The following is a 21,631-nucleotide window of genomic DNA, read 5'->3' as shown; positions in this document are numbered from 1 at the left end:
TTAACATCTCCGTAGACACATGTCAGTGAGACATGTTTGATTCTGACAGATCTTTTATGAAATATTCTAGGTCTTTAGGTTCATCAAATATCTATAAGGGTCCATTATGTGTGACTTTCTGGTCTGACGAAGGAGAAGAGAATATTTGGCGTTCTTAGATCAGGTCTCATAGTTAAGAATCTTTTCTTGTACATTACCATAGATTTGGCATAACCTTGCAATATTCCAATTTTATGCTCCATTCAACCCAGAGCTCTTATTTCCTTATATTTTCTCATAGGTTCCAGTATTTGTTCTGTGTGTTGATAGCGGAGCGGTCTGAAGATTGTTACCCTCAAGTGTGATTGAGTTACCTAGCTTCTGGTAGAAATTCTATGAGCTCTCTCAATTTCAAAGTCTTTCACAAAAGATAATTCTAGAGCTTGTGGTAGCCATGATCCAAGAAAGGCAACATAGGACTGGATTTCATTCTTCCTATTCTTGTTTCTGCTTCCTCTAGCCTATTTGCTAGAGCTCTGATATTGTTTCTTAATACATTCAGTTTTTGTACTTTGCGTCAGATAATGCAATGAGTTTAGACACTGTAAAATAATGTCCAAGTTACTGATGTTATTAGGTTTCCCTTTTAGAGGGGAGTCGGGTATTGGTGGATCCTGTTTAGTTCTTTCTTGTCCTACTTTTTGTCCCTACTCGTCTTTTTTGATTTCATGATCTTTGTCTTTAGATTCTGCGCTGACACTTGGAATCAGATCCGGCTACAGAGTCGAAATCTATAGTAAGTGTGATATTTCTTCTGGTGGCACATAGGAGAGATTAAAGAATTTGTTACCCTTATAAAAGTTAAGTCAGACTTCCAGGTCGGGACTGAAAATGAGCTGTTTAATGAACTCAGTCTGCTGTGCTGAACAAGAGTTCTGGTGTTCATGTTTTATATGGCTGCATTTCCTAAGTGTGACACAGTATGAACCACAGAGTCAGTATATTGTGGAGCAGTGTTATTTGTAATTATGGGTGTCTGGATAACTGTTTTTGCATGCTCTGGCTCCCGAAGTAATTGCAAGGTGAGACGAGTAGTAAGTTGTCTAAGAAATTAAATTATGCCATCCTTATATCCACGCATTACCTATGTGCACAATCTTATTGCATATTAAAGGCAAATTGAAACAATGTTACACAGATATAAGATCCAAGCTGTGGCACGTTTTGGTATCACAGGCATTTAGAGTTCTATTTGGAGTTTGCCCATTGCATATTTTGCGTAGGCTCTAATATTAGCTGGAATCATCTCTGTATAATTTCTGGTACGTTCTAATATCGAGCGTCATAGACATAATGGTGTCTGTAGCAGAGACCTCCCCCCCTCCACCCGGATCACAGGAACTGCATGGGAGCTGCTGGGGGGGGGGGGGTCTGCTACAATTCGTGGGCACCGGTCGCCGCTATGCGCAATTATCAGAGGCCGGGGCAGCAGAGGAGTGAGAAGTGCGGCCTGCTCTGCCAAACTTTAGCCTCACCTTAAAAGCAAAACAACACTCAGTACTACAGAAATTGTATTTCCTCCTACAGCACTCACTCATGAAGGGTGAGCACACAGGTCTCCAGCAGTATACCCGGGAGTAATGACAGAAGCACTCTACAGCCACCAAATACCTACCAAGTCTGTGTCACGGCCAGCAACCCAGAGGACAGTGCTTTGCTGCAAGCAGCCCTGGCACTCCGGTGACTCCAATGCTCCTTCAGCAGCCGCACCATGGGAGTTTGTGCCCCCAGATAGAGGGGCTGATCTTGCCAAACCTCTCTGGTGCATTTTGAGAGCGTCACTCGCTTGGGCCCCTACCATCCAACAATAACCCTATCATCAACGAAAGAAGGCTGGGTGCCCACAGGGTAAGAGACTAAGGGGCTTGTAGTTTGGATTGTCCTTGTAGAACCTGGAACTCTGTCCAGTTAAGTGCGTACTGAAAAGCTCTGAAATCTCATTGATGGAGGGCCCCCCACCCAGGGTGGGTTTTGACAAGCAGCACCTGGCATAGTAAGCACAGTGAGCCCAGCGAGAAGATGGAAATGCTGCAACAGGAGATCATTCACCTCCATGAGCAACACAACAAACTTCAAGCCCAGGCGGAGGATATCAATAACAGATCTCGATGTAACAATATTCGCCTCAGAGGGTTCCCCATGGACTCTGAGGGCTCAGATATCCAAAGATAGACACAGGTGATATTTCGCTCCATCTTAAGATAAGAGGAAGATCAGAACTGCTGCTGGATAGACCACATTGGGTTGGCCGACCTAGGGTCTCCAAAGCCAAACCGCCAGGCATTTTAGCATGTATACATGATTTTGAAATCAAGGATGACATCTTGAGGAAAGCAAGAGCCAAACAATCAATTCACTTCTGCAGTTAAGCTATTAGGCTCTTTCAGGATATCTCAATCACACCCTTCAATGCAGCAGGGAATTTAAACAAGTCACTGCGTTCCTGCGCTCCAAAGAGGTGTCCTATGACTGGGGGTACCCCATCAGGCTGGCCTTTCATTGGGAAAGGCAGCTTCACCAACTCAAAAACACTCTAGAATGCCCGCTGCATCCTCAATCTAAGGGGTGACCCCCACTCCCCCACACACAACCCCACTCCATACCTGCCTCCCCTTGCGGCTCCTCATCCAGGGCCCTACCTTGGCACAAAGCTGGCAAACTTGAGAAACATCATCACCCTTGGTCTGGGGAAGGTGCTCAGAAACGCCAGGAGGTGCTGGGCAGCCTGGCCTTATGGTCTGGTAACGCAACTACATGAAACTCTGCCCTACCCACATTCTGCATCCAGGCTGCCTTTGCCAAACGGGGTCACCCCCTCCTCACCACGCTTGTGGCAGCAGAGGGTTAATCAATCGCATATGCTCCATAAAAAAAACATACCTTACCCATCGTTCCATGTCCAAATTGCAACCTGCAATTGATAATGGATTTTTCACTGTTAATGTTCTGTTATTGTTTCGTCAGGACTGTTCTTGTTGGTTTTTACTCTTTTACTCCTCATGGCCTGCTGATGATACCAAGCCATACACTGAGATGGACAGCATACTTCCAGACCAGCCTAATACTCCCCATATCAGAGCTTCATCACTGGAGAGCTCACCACAGAACCTTATTCTTTCCAGGCATCCTCAAAATAAAAGTGAGAAGCCTCAATGTACGAGGCCTAAATAACCCTATTAAACTAGCTGCTGTCTCATCTCTCTTAGAATACTCTTCAAAGACATACCTAGGATCCAATCCTGATGGTTGCCATGCCAGTTATGGTCCTCAATCTCTACGAAGAAGGGGATGTGGTGATTCTTCTTTCTAGAGGTTTTAGGGGCGAGATCCTATCTCAAGTAGCCAAACTTAAAGGATGACTCCTGGCCTATGGGTTTCAGCTGGGTAACTTCCACTTTACACTTTCTAACATTTATGAACCAGACGAACACCAAGATACATTCATCACAGGAACCCTCAAACCTGTGTTCTGATCTCCTGAAGCTGCTATACTGATTGGAGGTGATATTAATCTAGTTATGGACACTGACCTGGACTGCTTTGGCCAATTCAGTGCCTTCCCGACCCAAGGCCTTCGTTGGTTGGTGGGCTGTGAGCTACGAGACTTCTGGCGACTGTCCCACCCAAACACGCAGGACTACACATGCTACTCTGTAGCACACAAACCTATGCCTGTATTGACCACTTTCTAGAGACTCCAGCGTTGAATTCTCTCGTCCAAGAAATTTTCATTGCTCCCAGGTCTCTTTCAGACCACGCTCCCCTCTCCCTAGTGTAGTGACTCAATTCATGTCAAACTAGGACTTCATGTTAGAGACTCCGAGATAGTCATCTCCAATCCAAGTCCACAATAGAATGACTGCACAAGGTGATTGCTGTCTTTCTCCAGAACAGTAGTGCTGGGGATACACCCTAGCATCTATTTTGGAGACTTTGAAAATAGTACTACGGGGGAATTAATAACAATATCTGCGTCTGACAACCACCACGGTCAGGACAAATGATAGCTGTAGGAAAGTGCCCCTTTTGGCATGGTTACCACCCCACTTTTTGCCTGGTATTGATGCTAACTTGACTGAGTGTGTGTTGGGATTCGCTAACCAGACCCCATCATCAGTGTTCTTTCCCTAAACTGTACCTCTGTTTCCACAATGGGCACACCGCTGGTACACAACTAAGTCCCTTGTAAAAGGTACCAGTAGTACCAAGGACTCTGCGACCATGAAGGGTCCCTAAGGGCTGCAGCATATATTATCACCCTAAGGGACCCCTCATCAAACACATGAACATTGCCATTGCAGATTGTGTGTGCTGGTGGGTAGAAAAAGGGAAAGTCAACATGGCACCCCTTCCAGGGTACCATGCCCATAAAGCACTACCTGTGGCATAGGTAAGTCGCCCCTGAACGGGCCTTATAGCCCTAAGGCAGGGTACATTATACCACAGGTGAGGGCATAGCTGCATGAGCAATATGCCCCTACAGGGTGTAACCCCAATATTAGACATTGGAAGTGCAGTGTGGCCATATTAAGAACATGGGCTGGGAGTTTGTCATTCCATGATGGCTTCACTGAATGCTGGGAAGTTTGGTATCAAAATCTGATGGCAGTGTTGGAATTATTGTAAAATGCACACAGAGGGCATCTTAGAGATCCCCCCTGTATTTTACCCAACCCTTCAGTGCAGGGCTGACCAGTCTGTGCCAGCCTGACACTAACAGACACGTTTCTGACCCCAAGGGGTGAGAGCCTTTGTGCTCTCCGGGGTCAGAAACAAAGCCACCTCCCCCCCTGCGGGAACTGTAACCCTTGGCAGTAAGCCTCAAAGGCTCAGGCCTCCTGTTACAGTGCCTGTGCTAGTGCAGATGCCTACCCCTCCCCCCAGACCAGGCTCCACTTTTGGTGGCAGGTCCGGCAGGAAAAGTTGGTAAAACAAGGAGTTACCACTATAGCTAGGACCACCCTAGGTGTCCAGAGCTGAAGTGACCCCCTCCTTGTAGAATCCTCCATCTTGGTTTGGAGGAGAGGGACCAATAGGGATAGGAATGGCCCCCCCTCCCCAAAGGGAGTGGACACAGGAAGGGTGTAGCCACCCTCAGGGACATTAACCATTGGCTACTGCCCTCTGACCCCTATAACACCCCTAACCCCAGTATTTAGGGGCACCCCTGAACCTTACTCACCAGATTCCTAATTACCTCAAGAAAGAAGGACTGCTGATCCGACCCCAGCAGTGAAGACTCCAGACAACTTACATGGTCCCAGCCCTACTGGCCTGTCTGCAGCTTCAAGACTCCTGCTCCAAAAAGGCGACTCATCCTGCATGACCAGCGACCTCTACAAACCCCCAGAGGACAGCCTGCCCAGCAGAGGACCAAGAACTCCTGAGGACAGCAGCCCTGTGCAGAAGAAACATTCTAAAAGGACTCCAGAACCGCCCCAAATCTGTGAGCCCTTCCCACTCTGCAACCAACGCCCAAGACCCGAGTCCAGGTGGTTCACTGGTCCAGAGAAGGTCCCCAGGCGATTCTGACCTCGAGTCCACCCTGGGTTGAACCATCCTGGCCAACAGAACAATGCCTGCGGCCTGAATCTGAAGGACACCCTGACTGCGACCGGTTCTGATGAAGATTCCAGATTCCTGCACACGCAGCCCCCTGGCCTTGGAGAGTCCATCTGATGGTCCAGCAATGTTCAGCGGGCCCTTCCCTGCTTTTCCAGCTGGAAAAGTACATTAAATACATATCCTTGATACCTATTTACAACTGTACTTAACTGCAACAAAAATCTTCTAGTTCTAGTAATAAAGCAACAAAATATATTTTTGCTATATAAAAACAATTGGCCTGGAGTTAGTTCTTTAGTGTGTTGCTCATTTCTTGACTGTGTACAAAAAATGCTTTGCACTACCCTCTGATAAGCTTAACTGCTCGACCACACTACCACAAAAGAGAGAGAGAGAGCATTAGTATTATCTAAGTTAGCCTCTGTTAAGCCTTTGGGGAACCCCTGGACTCTGTGCACTTTGGTATAGTATATACAGAGCCAGCTTTCTACAATAGAGTCTAGAAGAGAAAGTCCTAGAACATGAGGACACATACAGGAGCACTGGGATCCCAAGAATATGTAGGGAACTGGAAAAGGCAAGCCTACTCCTTAAGTGCCTAGACCTAGATAGGGCAGAATAACCAATTATATTCATAAAACATAAATTCTACCTGGGGAGCAATCGCTGCGGCCACATGCTGGCATACCACCTTTGGGCCAAAACCCATAGAGGATCTGTCCAATTGAAACAAACCAGCCGACTACCATGGTCCGAAGTGATGCACACATTTTAAAAGCTTTTCAAAACTTCGTAGCACAATATACAAGGCATCCGATAGACCTGTTGTTGACCCCTTCGGGCTACCTCGAGGCAATCACGCTTACCCAACTCTTGCACCATGACTCCAAAGATCTGAAGAAACCCATCCGGATTGAGGAGGTTATCTCAACCATCGCCTGCCTAACACCAATAAAATCCCCCAGGTATGACAGCTATTCACCACAGTTTCATAAAGCTTTTTGCCAAGACCTGGTCCCACTGTGTACAAGCCTTTATGACTCCTAGTAAATGAGAGAAAAGGTAAAGTCGAAGTGGCATCCCTTCCTGGGTGCCATGCCTACAAAACACTCACTGCCTGTGGCATTTGTAAGTGACCCCTCTAGCAGGCCTAACAGCTCTAAGGCAGGGTGCACTATACCACAGGTGAGGGCATAGCAGCATGAGTAATATGCCCCTCTAGTGTTTAAGTCCATTCTTAGACACTGCAAGTGCAAGTAGCAATATTGAGTACGTGGGCTGGGAGGATGTCACCACCACAAACTCCACAGCTCCATGATGGCTTCACTGAATGCTGGGAAGTATGGTATCAAAATTCTCAGCTCAATAAACCCATACTGATGCCAGTGTTGGATCTATTGAAAAATGCACACAGATGGCATCTTAGAGATGCCCACTGAATTTCCCCTAACTCTCTAGTGTGTGGCTGACCCGTCTATGCCAACATGCCACAACCAGGCAAGTTTCTGACCCCATGGGGTGAAATCCTTTCTGCTCTCGGGAGTCAGGGACAAAGTCTGCTCTTGGTGGAGGTGCTTCACCTCCAACAAGGACTCCAGAACCCTCCAGATCTGTGAGTCATGCTTGCTCTGCACACAATGCCCACGGCCAGTGTGCAGGTGGCCCACTGGTCCAGAAAAGGTCTCCAGACGATTCCAACCTCAACTCCACCCTGGGTTGAACCCTCCTGACCAAAACAACGACACCCGCAGCCTGAATCCACAGGACCCCCTAAACGTGGCCGGCTCCAGTGAAGATTCCTCACACCTAAAGGTCCCCCTGCACCTGCAGCCCCCTGGCCTTGGGGAACATCGCTGACAGTCCACCGGCATCCACTGGGATCTCTACTTAACTGTCCAGCCATTGGTCTTCTTCATCCGACTCCCTGGTCTAGCCTGCAGCCTCTTTGTGAACTCTGAGTTCCTCACTGAATTGCACTGGGCACCCAACGCTGTGTTTGCACCCTCCACCTGCATGCCGCTGGGGGTGTATGTTTGGTGCTAACCTGTGGCCCCTCCATTGCTGATCTAAACTCCCCGGGCTTTTGTTCTGATATCGCAGGTACTTACCTGCAATCTGTTTTCTTCTAAGTGCCCCCAGTCTCCATTGGTTTCCATTGAGCGCCCAACACCAATTTTGACCTCTGGACCCGCCTGGCCCTTTGTTGCTGGTGGTGCACTCTTGGGTGTCTTCTTAAACCTTGTACTGTGGACACCTTAACCCTCGAAGACCGTGACTAAGTCGAGTACTTGCCTGTAGACTGTACTTGTACTTCTCTTGCCCCAGGCTTGCATTGCCTTCAATGGTGTTTACACTGTGTCTGCTTTTGCTATTGAAAAGTATTGCTTACTTAAAACCTACATTAACTGTGATTTACAAACAAAGTGCATTTTATACTTGAAAGTGATTCATTCTTGAAACTGTACTTACTTGTAACAAAGGTACATAAACAATGGTCTGGAGTTAAGTCAATGAGTGTGTGCACCATTTCTTGACTGTGTGTACAACAAATGCTTAGCACTACCATCTGATAAGCCTAACTGCTTGCCCACTGTAGGAAAATAGCCTCTTTTTCGCATGGTTACCCCCACGTTATGCCTGGTGTCACTGTGTTTTGAGTGTTTTCAATAGAAACCTGCTAACCAGGACCCCATGGATTGAGCTCTCTCCCACTAAATTTAGTTGCTTAGGACATTGCACACCCCACAATTGGCAGACTAGTGACCCATATAAAACTCTCTTGTATAAAGTACTAATGTGCCCAGGGCATTTTGCACCAGGGGTTCACCATGGGCTGCAGCATGTATTGTGCCACCCACCCATTAGAACCCTTGCAAAACGTGTTTGCAGGCTTGCCATTGTAGCCTGTGTGAAAAGGTGCATGCACCCTTTCACTACAGATCACTGCACCAGGTCACTGTGAGTCACCCCTATGGTAGGCCCTCCTAGCCCAGAGGGCAGGTACCTGTGTGTAAGAGCACATCTGCATGAGCAGAGGTGCCTCTATGAACTCCAATGCTATTACACTGGACATCGTAAGTGCTGGGAAGCCATGTTACCCGTGTACTGGACACAGGTCAATAACTATATCTGTGTCCAGCTACATAATGGTTACTCCGAACCTGGGCATGTTTGGTATGAAACATGTTGGAATCATACCCCAATACTGTTGCCAGTATTGGTTGTATGATTCCGTGCACTCTGTTGGCTCCTTAGAGGCCTGAGCATTGTTCCTACTAGTCTTCTGGGGATTTCCGGGCAGCCCGAGCTGCTGCCACACCTCAAACAGGTTTCTGCCCTCCTGCTGCTTGCTCAAGCTCAGGCAGAGGAATGCAGAACAAAGGATTTCCTGAGGGAGAGGGAGGTATCATCCTCTCCCTTGGAAATAGGTGTTACATGGCTTGGGAGGGGTAACCTCCCCAAGACACAGGTATGCTTTGATGGGCACATTTGGAGCCCTCCTTGCATAAACCAGTTTGCACCAGTCCAGGGACCACGGGTCCTTGCTCTGGTGTGAAACTGGACAAAGGAAAGGGGAGTGACCACTCCCCTGTCCATCACCACCCGGTGGATGGTGTCCAGAGCTCCTGCAGGTGGCCACTTGATTCTGCCATCTTGAATCCAAGGTGGGCAGCAGCCCCTGAGAGCATCTGAGTGGCCGGGTCAGGTAGGTGACCTAACAGCCCCCTCCTGGTAGGTGGTCACCCTGCTAGGTAACCCAACCCCCTTCCTGGGCTTTTTAGGGTCTCCCTCTTGGGTGGTCCTCAGATTCAATCAGCAAGATTCCAGCATCCTCGGAGGGCGACGATTCTTCAGCCTCCACAAGAAGTAAGAAGGAAACTCCCTTGGAGTCAAGGAGTCACTCCTCTGCATCCACAGGCACCAACTGCAATGAAGACTGGCTGTGTAGATCTTCTCTCCTCCCTAGCTGCGTGGATCCTGCATCACAGGTGGTGGTCTGTAGTGGTCTCCTTGGTCCTCTCTACCAGCTGTCCAACTTGGGAAACGGTAAGCCCTTGCCTCTCCTTGCAGGACAGTACCCCTGTGCACTGCGACTCTTGCAGCTACCAAGGCTTGTTTGTTCCTCCTTTAAGGGATCTTCAGGTTCTCTGTAACCCTGGCCTCCAGCACTCCTTCCTGCAAAGCACAATCTCCTGCCTGCTGCTCCAGTGACCTTGCTGGTCCTCTTGAGCCTTGCAAACCACCTTTTCCATCTCTTGCATTTGCCAAAGCTTGTTTTGGGGTTTCCAGCACCACTGACCGGCTGCATCTCAACGCCGATGTGGGACATGACTTGCATCACTTCTGGGACTCCTCTTCAGCTCCTGTGCTGCACTGCTGACCTCCTTCGTCCACCGTCGACCTGGTCCTACATCCACAGAAGGGTGGGTAGTGATTCCTGCCACAACCGGACATCCCAACACAAACTAGACTTGGTCCCCTTCCTTTGCAGGTCCTCTTCTGTCACAGTCCACCTTTGGGTTCTTCCAGTCTTGGTTGGGCCTACACAGTATTTTAGTGTTTGTTTTACTATAATAAAGTACCTTTATTTTTGTAACACTGTGTGGTTCTTTCATGTGTGTAAGCGCTGTGTGACTGTAGCGGTATTGTATAAGCTTTTCATGTCTCCTAGATGTCCTGGCTCTTCATCTGCAGCTACCACTAGATAGCCCTGGCTTCCTAGACACTGCCTACACTTCACTAATAGGGGATATCTTGACCTGATGGAAGGTGATAACACCACAGGTGCTCAACACACATCAGGCCAGCCTCTGGAGATCCACTGGACTCTACACATCACACCTAACTTTGGTATAGTGTATACAGATTGAGCCTCCTACATCTGTCCCTCCTTTGCTCCCACATACCCCCAAAGAGTTGGCCGTCCACCCAGAACTCTTTTGTGTGGTTAAGGTAGAACGACAATGACCTTTTGGGTCCAGCCCCTTGAGACGCTCCTCTTGCTTAGAGGGATGTGGGGGAGCAAAGAGGTGGTAGTTTGACCCAGATGGAATGGGATCATCACCTTGGGGATGAAAGAGGCATGGGTGAGTAACACCACTTTTTCCTGAAATACAGTGAAATATGGTGGTTTAGATGATATGGCATGTATCTCACTTACCCTCCGGCAGATGTTATTGCCACTAAAAAGGCTGTTTTGATTAGGTACATTAGGACCAAATTAAGATCCCACTGGGGTATTACAAAGGGTGTAGGAGGGAACCTATATACAAGTCCTTCAAGAAACCTACTTGTAATAGGGGATTTGAAAAAAAGAGGTTTGATCAGGCAGCCGCAAAAAGTCTGATAGAGCAGGAAGATAGCCCTTCAGTGTCCCCAGAGAAGAACCCTGTTGGGCAAGTGAAAGAAGAGAAGAATATCAGACTGAAGGCAGAGAGAGGACCTATAGACGTCTCTGTACATTATTTTACACATTTTTGCTAACAGACGTATACCATCTTTGTGGAGGAACGCCTGGCTGCCAAGATAATGTTACAGACTTCGGGAGGAAGGTCAAAAGCTGTCAACTGCTGCCACTCAATCTCCACGTATGAAGGCGCAGAGTTGACAACTTTGGGTGGATAACCCTCCCCTGCTGCTGCAACAGAAGATCCTCCGAAAGGGGCAGCCTGGTCGTGATACCAGACTCTCTGTGCCCAATCCGAAGCCACAAGGATTACTTGAGCCTGGTTTTTGTTAAGCTTCTTGAGAACTCTGGGCAGCAGTGGTATGGGCAAAAAGGTGTACAGGAGGCCCAAGCTCCACTCGCGACGAAAAGCGTCACCGAGCGAATACCGCCTTGGACACTCCAACAAGCAATACTGCTGACATTGCGCATTCTCTTTGGAGGCAAATAGAATTAACCAAGGCTATCCCCACTGCTGAAAGAGTCCTTACACCACACCTCCGAGTGGAGACACAACTTGTGATCTGCTAGGCATTGATGGCTGAGTTTGTCTGCCCCGGCGTTCAGGAAACCTGCCAGGTGTTGAACCACCAGGGTTATGCCCTGCTGTTCCAGCCATGTCCAGAGAATGAGAGCCTCTTCACAAAGGGTCCAGGACCCAAACCCGCCTTGCTTGTTGCAGTACCACATGGCGGTGGTGTTGTCCTTGCACCAACTTTCTCCTGATAGAGGGAAGAAAAGCCTTCAATGCTAATCGGATCGCCCTGAGCTCCACCATGTTGTTGTGGAGCCTAGATTCCGCAGGAGACTAGAGCCCTCTGATCTCCACCTCTTCCAGACGAACCCCCATCCCAGACATGGACACATCTGTCACTATAGTGAGATCTAGTTAGGGAAAGGAGTCTGTTTCTGACTGAATCATGATTCATTAACCACCAGTGCAGGTCTTTTACAGTTCCCTCAGAGATCTGAACCATGTCGAAGAGATTCCCCTGATGCTGCGCCCATTGGAACTTCAGGTCTCACTGCAGAGCCCACATATGCCATTTGGCATGGTTTACCAACAGGATTCAGGAGGACATGAGGCCCAGCAGCCTCAGAGCCATTCTCACTGAAATACAGGATAGAGACTGAAACATCAGTATCATAGCTGAATAACCTGGACTCGCTGTCTGGGAGGATAAGCCTGAAAATGCACCGTGCCCAGAACAGCTCCAATGAAAGAGAGCTTTTGAGAAGGATACAGGTGTGACTTCAACATTTTATAGTGAAGCCCAGCGAATGCAATATGTTCGCCGTAGGCTGGAGGTGGGAGACTACAGCCTAGGGTGAACTTGCCTTCAACAGTCAGTCGTCGAGGTAGGGGAAGACTGAAACCCCTGACCTGTGCAGATGAGCTGCAACGAATGCCATCACCTTGGTGAACACCCGAGGGGCACTGGTAAGGCTGAATGGCAGCACGGTGAACTGAAAGGGTTTGTGGCCTACCTTGAACTGCAGGTAGCCCGTAGGTCAGCAGGATTAGGTTATGGAAGTACGCATCCTGCAAATCTAGCACTACCAACCAGTCTTCGGGATCTAGAGCAGGCAAGACTTGAGCCAATGTGAGCATCTTGATTTTTTTTCTTCCTCTTGACGAAGAGATTGAGGGTCCATGAATCTAGAATAGGGTGAAGATCTTTATTCTTTTTGGGTATCAGGAAGTATCAGGAGTAACAACCACTGCCTACTTCTGATATTGGGACTCTTTCTATGGCTCTCTTGGCCAAGAGAGCCAAAACTTCCTCTCGGAATAGATTTAAATGGTTCTCCGTCAGTCGTTCAGACGTTGGGGGAATAGGAGGAAAGGATGGAAAAGGCAGGACATAGCCCTTCCAGATCATCTGCAGTACCCATACATCTGATGTTATTAACTTTCAGTGGAGGAAATGATGGTATATTCTCCCTCTCACTGGGCAAGCATGGTCCTGCAAATGCAAACTAGGAAGGCTTACAGGCTACAGCTGCCGGGGGCTGTGTGGTGATCTACTTCTGGCCTGCAGATCCTCTAGCTCTGAAGACACCGTGCCCACGTCTGCGTATATCCTGGATTGGTTACATTAGACGGGGCTCGCGCGACGCCACATCCCTTCCATAGCTACGAAGGGGACGGTAGGCAGACTGTGGACAAGGGGTAGCTGAGAGGCCTAAGGACTTGGTCGTAGCCCGAGATGCCTTAAAAGTGCCCCAGCCCCGAGTCTGCCTTCTCGCCAAATAAGAGAGTGCCATTTAAGGGCATGTTCTTTAGATTTGCTTGGACATCCTCCACATTCCTCAGCCAGGCATGGAGCTTCCAAGCCACTGTCGAAGCAACTGCTCTGCCCAGCGAGTCAGTGGTGTCCAGTGTAGGAAACTGGCCCCTTGTTTGCAGTACCCTTCCACATTTTGCCTGATATCTGATGCCAACTTGACTGAGTGTGCGCTGGGATCCTGCCAACCAGACTCCAGTACCACTGTTCTTTCTCTAAACTGTACCATTGTTTCCACAATTGGCACACCCCTGCCACACAGCTAAGTCCCTTGTAAAAGGAACTAGTGGTACCAAGGACTCTGACTAGGGAGGGTCGCCTAAGGGCTGAAGCATGTACTGTGCCACCCTAAGGGACCCCCTCACCAAACACATGCACATTGCCATTGCAGATTGTGTGTGCTGGTGGGGAGAAAAGGAGAAAGTCAACATGGCACCGCTTCCAGGGTGCCAAGCCCACAAACCACTGACTGTGGCATAGGTAAGTCACCCCTTTAGCAGGCCTTACAACCCTAAGGCAGGGTGCACTTTACCATAGGTGAGGGCATAGCTGCATGAGCACTGCACTTACAATGTCTAAGAATGGTCTTAGACACTGTAGGGGCATATTGCTCATGCAGCTATGCCCTCACCTATGGTGTATTTCATCCTCCCTTAGGGCTGTAAGGCCTGCTAGAGGGGTGAATGTTAACTTTACCTTTTTCTCACCACCAGCACATATGTTTGATACTTACAACTACCTGCTACTTACCTGGGACAAAGATCCTTTGATTCTAGTAATAAAGTCACAAAATGTATTTTTCCTATCTAAAACAGTTGGCCCGGAGTTAGTCATTGAGTGTGTGCCTCATTTTTTGACTGTGTGTGTACAAGACATGCTTTGCACTACCCTCTGATAAGCCTAACTGCTCTACCACACTACCATAAAGGAGAGCATTAGTATTATCTACTTTAGGCCTCTGTTAAGCCTCTGGGGAACCCCTGGACGCTGTACACACCATACCTCACTTTGGTTTAGTAACTACAGAGCCAGCTTCATACATCTAGCCCAAACCGAATGGTAAACTTAGCTGCAGCTCTCCCATATTTCATTGCTTGGGAGACTATGGTCCGGGCCTCTTCCGGGACCCGAGACTGCACTTGCGCAACTGTGTCCCAAATGGTATAGAAGAAACAGTCCAATAAGCATGAGGTGATCACCGATCTCAGTGCCAGGCTGGTGTATGAAAACAGCTTCCTATTCATGGGAGCAGAAGGGAATGCGCCATGGGACAGAGGCTTGGACAACCAAGCTCTCAGGGAAGGGGTGTTGGATGAGAAAGTTAGGGTCACCCAGAAAAGGTCGATGGTGGCGGCAATAGTCCTATTAAGGCAAAAGGGGCTCAGATGTGGAAGCCCCAGGCAGAAGCACTTCCATCAAAATGTTCATGTTGAGCGGCACTGAGGGCAGGTCGAGGATCTCCGCTGCCCTACCCTCCACTATTGCATAGGATGTTCTCCCTCCGCAGCCGCAGTAGGCGGCGAGTAATTCAGTGTCCAGAGAGGTGTCAGACCACTGGCCTCTCCTAGCTCTTCATACCAGTCCATGGATTGTTCCAGCTGGTGTCCTAGAGGGTAAAGCAAACTTTTCACATGCCTGAATATGGATAATAAGGATCAGGCAATGATTTGGCACCTGTAGGCGCAGTCAGCACGGAAGCGGCATTGTGCGACGCTGTTCCGGCTCATTGGGGATAAGAATGAAGCTGGCACCGCCGGGAACATCGGCGGCAGGAACGACATCAGGGAAGGTCGCATGGGTACGACCGACGTTGGTCCAGATTCGAATTCATGAGACTCCACCAGTGACAAGGCTGAAACCACCGGCATAGTTCCGATAGGAGACTCTTCCGGCCTCGCAGGGCCCGAAATCACACCAGAGGAGTCAGCCTGCTCAAATACTCTGTGCATAGCTTAGTCAAACTCCGTAATTTGAGTGTCGACTCAGTCCCTGAAAAAGGTGGGAGACCCAGAGTCATGCTGGTCAACGGATCTGTAGAGCCGTGCCAGGCATGGCAATGTTTCCCTCTTGTTCCGTCAACTGACGGACAAGGCGAAGTCAAAGTCCTCTTGAACTTCTTCTTTTTGTGCCTCTTTCCAGAGTGTCTCGAGGACTTTGAATGGGAAGAGGCGGACTTAGGGCTTCGAGATCGGCCCACTACCTCCTCCTCGACTGGGACCGAGACTTTCTCTAAGTCGCACACTCCGGTGTTGGCGACTGCCATGCCGCTCTCTAAATGCCTTTGGTGCCATGGCCCAGCAATCCGAGCACGACTTGGAGTCGTGGCAGCCGAGAGGGGGGTCAGTGACCGAAATGGCGCAGTGACAGGCGCCACATGGTTTGAACCCAGCCTTCTTCGAAGACATCTTGAGACGCACCAAAAAATCTCAACAAAAGTAACAAAAACGAGAGCGGGGTAGCTCGCTAAGGATCTGCGCTAACTGGCACGGAAAGAAAAGAACTGTCGCCCGTATGCCTGGGTGGTGTCTATAATGGCAGCCGCGGCATCACACCCGGCACCAACGGTGCCACGCAGATGTTTTTTATGGTTCAGGGGAATTTAAAAGCCTACCTTGAAGATCTTTTACATGAGCCATCCTGGAAGTCCATCATGTCCAAAACAGAACACTAAGAAACAATATCTCATCAAGAAAAGTGACAGCTAGTTTGGGTTTGTTATCTTATGTATGGATATTTTGACAGGACGATGTAGTTTGAATTTCAGGTTGGAAACTTCTCTTTCTACAATGCTGAATTGACTTGCATGTTGATGGAACTAAAAGATTATCCGTTGAAAAAGCCTTCTACTAACGTTTATATCTCAGAACCAGATACCTTAATCAACTGTCATGCATAAATTTAAACAAGAACTAGAATATTTTGATTTAAATATTATAATATTTTTTAACATAAGCAAAAAAGTAAAAAAAACGAACTGATCTGACTGCGATTCAGTGTAGGCATAATATGAGGCTCTTTGGAATGCTGCACTATTAAGATAACTATAGTAACAAATGGGCTAGCTCTAGGGAACAGGTTCACTGGATAGAGTGGTGATATTTTATAACTGACTGCTCAAATGCCTTGTCTATTTGTATCTCATGAATGAATATTCAAATATTTTCATATTTACAATGCTTACATATCTTGCCTTTTATAAAACAATAGTACTAAATCTAACAATGCATTCAGTGAAACTATTAGAGTTTTAAATAAATATAACGTTTATAAAATCGCAGTCTAGTTTAACGACATTTGCGTACCACTATGTCTAGTTACCTGGTACAACATAATCTGCTAGTTTTGCTAGCAACAATGATGCAATCTTGGAGGCGGGGTCACTTGTATCATCCTGTTCACTGTCCAGGGTTGGAACAGAGTAACTCCATGGGGGTAGTTCCACGTTCCCACAGTCCTCCACACTCATGAGTGGTAGAGCTGCCCGGCAGAGCTGAAGAATAATGAGGACAAGCTTTGGAGATGGTCGTTGATCTAGTAATAAGGAAAGAAGTTTCGAAACGCAGGCAGGCTGGCTAAGGATCGCCTTCCCAATATGACTCCTACAAAGCAAAAAAAAAATATATATATTTTTAAAACAAACAGTAAGAATGAATAGCAGCATTCCATACAACTTACTTTCTTAATTTATGTAAGTGATAAGGACTGGCCCGCACACTGTGTCTTGTATATAATTTTCCTTTTCCAAATTCTATATTATCTGTGTAGGTCAGTTAAAAAAATATATTTAGAGGACTAGAACAAATCATTTCTGACGGATGATTCTTCCTGCAGGTTTTTCACCTTATGAAAATCATCCTAGCACAAGAGACTTTTTCCCTGCAACACCTCTTCAATGCGAGAGAGGGTGCCATTTTGGCCTAAACCGCAGCTTTGCATGCCCAAGATTTAACAATGGAACATATAGGCCTTCATTACAACCCTGGAGGTCTACAGACTGCCAGGGCCGGGGTGGCGGTTGGCCTGCCGCCAATGTGGCAGTCTGGCAGACACATTACGGTCGCACTGCCACTTTTAGGCGGCCCGATCCGCCAGGGACCCCCCTCTCCGCTGGGATTTACATGGTTATCACCATGAAAAGGCTGGTGCAGACGGGGAGCAAGGGCAGTGCAGGGGCCCCCATGGCCAGCCCTGTCTCGCTTTTCACTGTCTGCTTTGCACACAGTGAATAGCCCAACAGGTGCTGGTGCACCCTACACGCCGCAACATTGTCGCCGGCTCAATTACGAGCCGGCGTCAATGTTGTGGGATGTTTCCCTCTGTGCCAGCAGGCAGAAAATCTTTTTCCGCCCGCTGACCCAGAGGGAAACTCTTAATAAGGGCCGTTGGAAGGGGACCCGACTATAGGAGTTTGGCAGGCGGCCTTTTCCGCCCGCCAAACTCATAATGAGGGGCATAATGTGTTCACTGGCATGCAAGGCAGTTCAGTTTTTTTTCTGTTCCACCGAAAAAAAAAAAATCCTCAGCTTTTGACAGCAACAAGGTTAACGGTCTCCTAATAAAGTTTAGGGGTTTAAACCCTGACGTAGAGGTCACAAAATTATGTCTTTGGTGAATGCAACCACAATCCATCAGTCTATGACTCTTGTTCCTCAATGCACCCGAAGACCGGCAGAGAACTAGACAGGCTATGTTTGTACAAGAAGAAGAAAAACCACAAAGCAGTTACTGGTCTCCTGGCAACAATCTCCCTAGTTGTCTCACCATAAAAAATACAAAAACATGACAGGAAGGAGAGGTCATCATCTTCCTTGAGAAAGTGTTCCAACTCCCAGGGCAGTTCCGAAACTCAGTGCCATTCCCCTACCTGTCTTTTCCAAGTTATTGCACCAGATTACAATGTTAAAATAAAATATGAATGCAAAATGTCCTACTCCATCTGATGATACTGCACAGGTCAAGGCCTTTTGCAGGTTATACTGGACATATTCAAATCCGGCCCCATCAGGGTCACATTCCAAGAGTGGGCCAGTTCCCACAGTTTAACAATTGTGATGGCACACTAACACACATCTTTATGGGCTCTGCCTTCTGCGCCGTTTTCAATGAAGAAATGCCCACCAAGGTGCTGGAATCCCATGTTCTATGCACTGTCACTGGCACCACACGTGGTGTGGATGTCGGCGCTGCTTCCACCTTCAAATTTGGAAGACATTACCTAAGTAGTAAGGGGCAAGGTTTGTTTCTGATTCAATGATGACCCCCTAGCAGAGCACCTTCCTAGAGCCCAAAGGTTCACAGGATAAAGGAGCATTTCAGATTGGATTCCAAAGCTCTTGCTATGCCAAAGACTGTAGCGACACACATGAAGATAACTTCAAGGATGACAAACTAATCCCTCCTTGCAGCTGAACTTTCCCTGCACTTAAAAAGCTAGAGTTCTCAAAAGGGACATCCTTTACCATTCTGGATTTCCTTCAGAGGCATTCTGTTCATTCACTTTGGTGGTACAAAAAAAGCAGCAGAAGTCATGAAACAGTCTATTATTAGGGCAAGGCCTAACATTTCAACCGAAATTCTGCAACCATTCTCTGCTATCACAGAACTACTGTTGTTGTTTAACAAGGAAAACTCATGAACTTGGTTTTAGCAGACTAAATGAAACTGTTGCTGGCAGACTCCTTTCTTTTTAGAGTCAGGTGGTTCAGGCCTTTTCTACTAAACTGAATTCCAATCTCTTTCCTACAACTCTTCCAGACCAAGAATCTTGACACTATGGGCTGAAATGTCTTTTCCTCTTTCAGCCTAGCTCTTCACACTGCAAATGCCACATGCCGTCTTGGCCACTATGCCCCTATTCTATGGGATCAGGAGAAATTTGCTGTTATTAAACCACATGAAAAAGCAGTTTTTGGATTTAATCTGGTAGCTGTGGTGAGCAGCCAAGACTTATCTAGGAAGAGTATAAAGCACTACAATACCACATTAGGCACACAGTAACTTATCACATATGAAAGGAACCACACAGTGTAGCAAAAATAAAGGTACTTTATTATAGTAGCACTGAACGGGAATGGGTCCCCACCAGAGAATATGAAGTAGCTAGCTAAGGGCTTGGAGAGTATGGAACCCCAAGAGTTGAGTATCTGGAAGATCCCCAGCAACCAGGAGAGCAGAGGTAAGTTACCTGGTCGTCCCATAGGCTAATATGGTGACTTAGGACTGGAACAATGCAAGAACAGTACAGGACCAGTGGAACCCAACGGTGGATTCCAGATCAAGAGGACCTGTGGAAGAAGGGGACAGAGTCCAGTCCACGCAGAAGTGTCCAGGAGGGGCAGGAGGCAATGCCCACCCTTCTGTGGGTGAAGATCCGGGACGACTGTGATGGATGAAGGTCAGCTGCTGAGTCTAGGAGCTGCAGAGAAGTCCCTGAAGCTGCCTAGGAGCTGTCCCTTGATGGTCGCTGGATTGCAGATGGGTCATTGGTCAGGAGGACCACCAACAAGCACAAGCAAATGCAAGTTGGAGCTGAAGAAGAGTTGCACAACTGGAGAGGACCATCAAGGTCCTGAGGACTCGACCTTTGGATGGGTGTCCGTGCTGACCCTCAGAAGACAGGAGAGCCAGCAGAAGCAGTTGGAGCCCCCACGAGCAACCAACTGACAGCAGGCACAGTAAGCCGCTGTGAGGTCCAAGCAGCACACCTGAAGAGGAGCCTGACATCACTGGAGCAGTAGAGAGGAGACTGTCTTTGCAGAGGTACAGTGCTGGGGGCTGCGGCTACTGGGAGCCTGATGATTCCTTGGAGTAGGAGTAAAACAAACCTTGGCTGCTTCAACAGTCACAGTACACAGGGATTCTGTCCTGGAGGAGGAGGCAAGGGCTCACCGTCTCCCAAGCTGGAAAGAAAGCAAAGAGGACCCAGGTGACCCCTCAGAACCACCACCTGTGTTGGAGAATCTTCACAGAACGAGAGGACAGAAGATCTCAGCAGCCGGACGTTGTTGCCTTAGGTGCCTGCAAATGCAGGTGAGTGACTCCTTCACTCCAAGGGAGATTCCTTCTGCTTCTTTGGTGCAGCTGAAGTCTTGACGATCCCACAGGATGCACAGCCGTGGAAATGTTGTAAAGTGCTGATAGGAGCCATGGAAACAATGTTGCAGGGTGAGGTCGTCTCGGTGTTGCAGTCTTGTTCAGTTCCTGTGAGGTCCAGCAACGGTTCAGACGGTCAGGAGCAGAAGAGGCCATTACAAAGGAGACCTGGCGGAGTCTTGCACGCCAAATCTGGGGACCCCACCCATAAGGGAGTCTCTAAATAGCCCAAAAAAGGGCTTGATCACTTTGCAAGGTGACCACCCATCAGAGGAGGTCACTGACGTCACCTGCCTATCCTGACCACTCAGATGCTCCCAGGGGCATCTGCCCATCTTGGTTTCAAGATGACAATCAAGTGGCCACCTAGAGGAGCTCTTGGCACCACCCCTGGGGTGGTGATGGACAGGGGAGATGCCACTCCCCTTTCCTTTGTGTAGTTTCGCACCAGAGCAAGGACCGGGGGTCCCTGGACTGGTGCAAACTGGATTCTGCAAGGGGGGCAACCAAGTGTGCCCTTCAAAGCAAGCCCTGGTGTGGGGAGGCTACCCCTCCCAGCCTTTAAACACCTATTTCCAAGGGAGAGGAAGCTGCACCCCTCTCCCACGGGAAATCCTTTGTTCTGCCTTCCCCTGCTTTAACTGGTCAAGCAGCAGGAGGGCAGAAACTTGACTGGGATGCGCAGCACCATAGGGTGCTCGCATTCCCTGGAAGATTGGTAGGAGCAATACTGGGGGTCCTCTGAGGAGCCCCCCCAGAGTACATGGATCCATGCCACCAATACTGGCATCCGTATTGGGGTATGATTCCGACATATTTGATACCAAACATGCCTAGGTTCGGAGCTGGACCATAGATGGTAACTTATAGCCTGTACATAGCTAAAATGGCTTAGCCACACTTTTAAAACCCAGAGAGTTGGAACTGGAGTTCACAAGGGCACCTCTGCTCATGCAGAGGTGCCCACATACACACACGGACCTACAATCTGCAATTAGGGGTGGAAGGGCCTACAATAGGGGTGACTTACAGTGACCTGGTGTCGTGACCAGCAGTGAAAGGATGCATGCACCTTTTCACACAGGTGGCAAATGGCAGGCCTGCAGATACAGTTTGCATAGATTCCCATGGGTGGATTGATACATGCTGCAGCCCATGGGGTGTACCAATGCCGTGGGTACCTAAGTGCCATATACTAGGG

At 48.3% G+C, this 21,631-nt stretch overlaps 1 protein-coding gene across 5 annotated transcripts in view; it reads right to left on the bottom strand.

Annotated features, from left to right (window-relative positions):
• HECTD4 (HECT domain E3 ubiquitin protein ligase 4) overlaps window positions 1-21,631 on the bottom strand; it is a 1,724,100-nt gene that overhangs the window by 926,045 nt on the left and 776,424 nt on the right. For all 5 annotated transcript variants that reach the window (XR_011199486.1, XM_069214810.1, XM_069214812.1 and 2 more), the window contains exon 36: window positions 16,657-16,937. Coding sequence is in view for 4 of the 5 variants with exons in the window: in XM_069214810.1 (XP_069070911.1) it covers window positions 16,657-16,937 (281 nt within the window). In the remaining variant the exon portion in view is untranslated. The remainder of the gene's footprint in view (window positions 1-16,656; window positions 16,938-21,631) is intronic.

Source organism: Pleurodeles waltl, chromosome 11 (assembly GCF_031143425.1).
Source record: "Pleurodeles waltl isolate 20211129_DDA chromosome 11, aPleWal1.hap1.20221129, whole genome shotgun sequence".
Classification (NCBI taxonomy): Eukaryota; Metazoa; Chordata; class Amphibia; order Caudata; family Salamandridae; genus Pleurodeles; species Pleurodeles waltl.
Note: the sequence above shows the minus strand (reverse complement) of the source record. Positions and strands in the feature narration are given on the sequence as shown.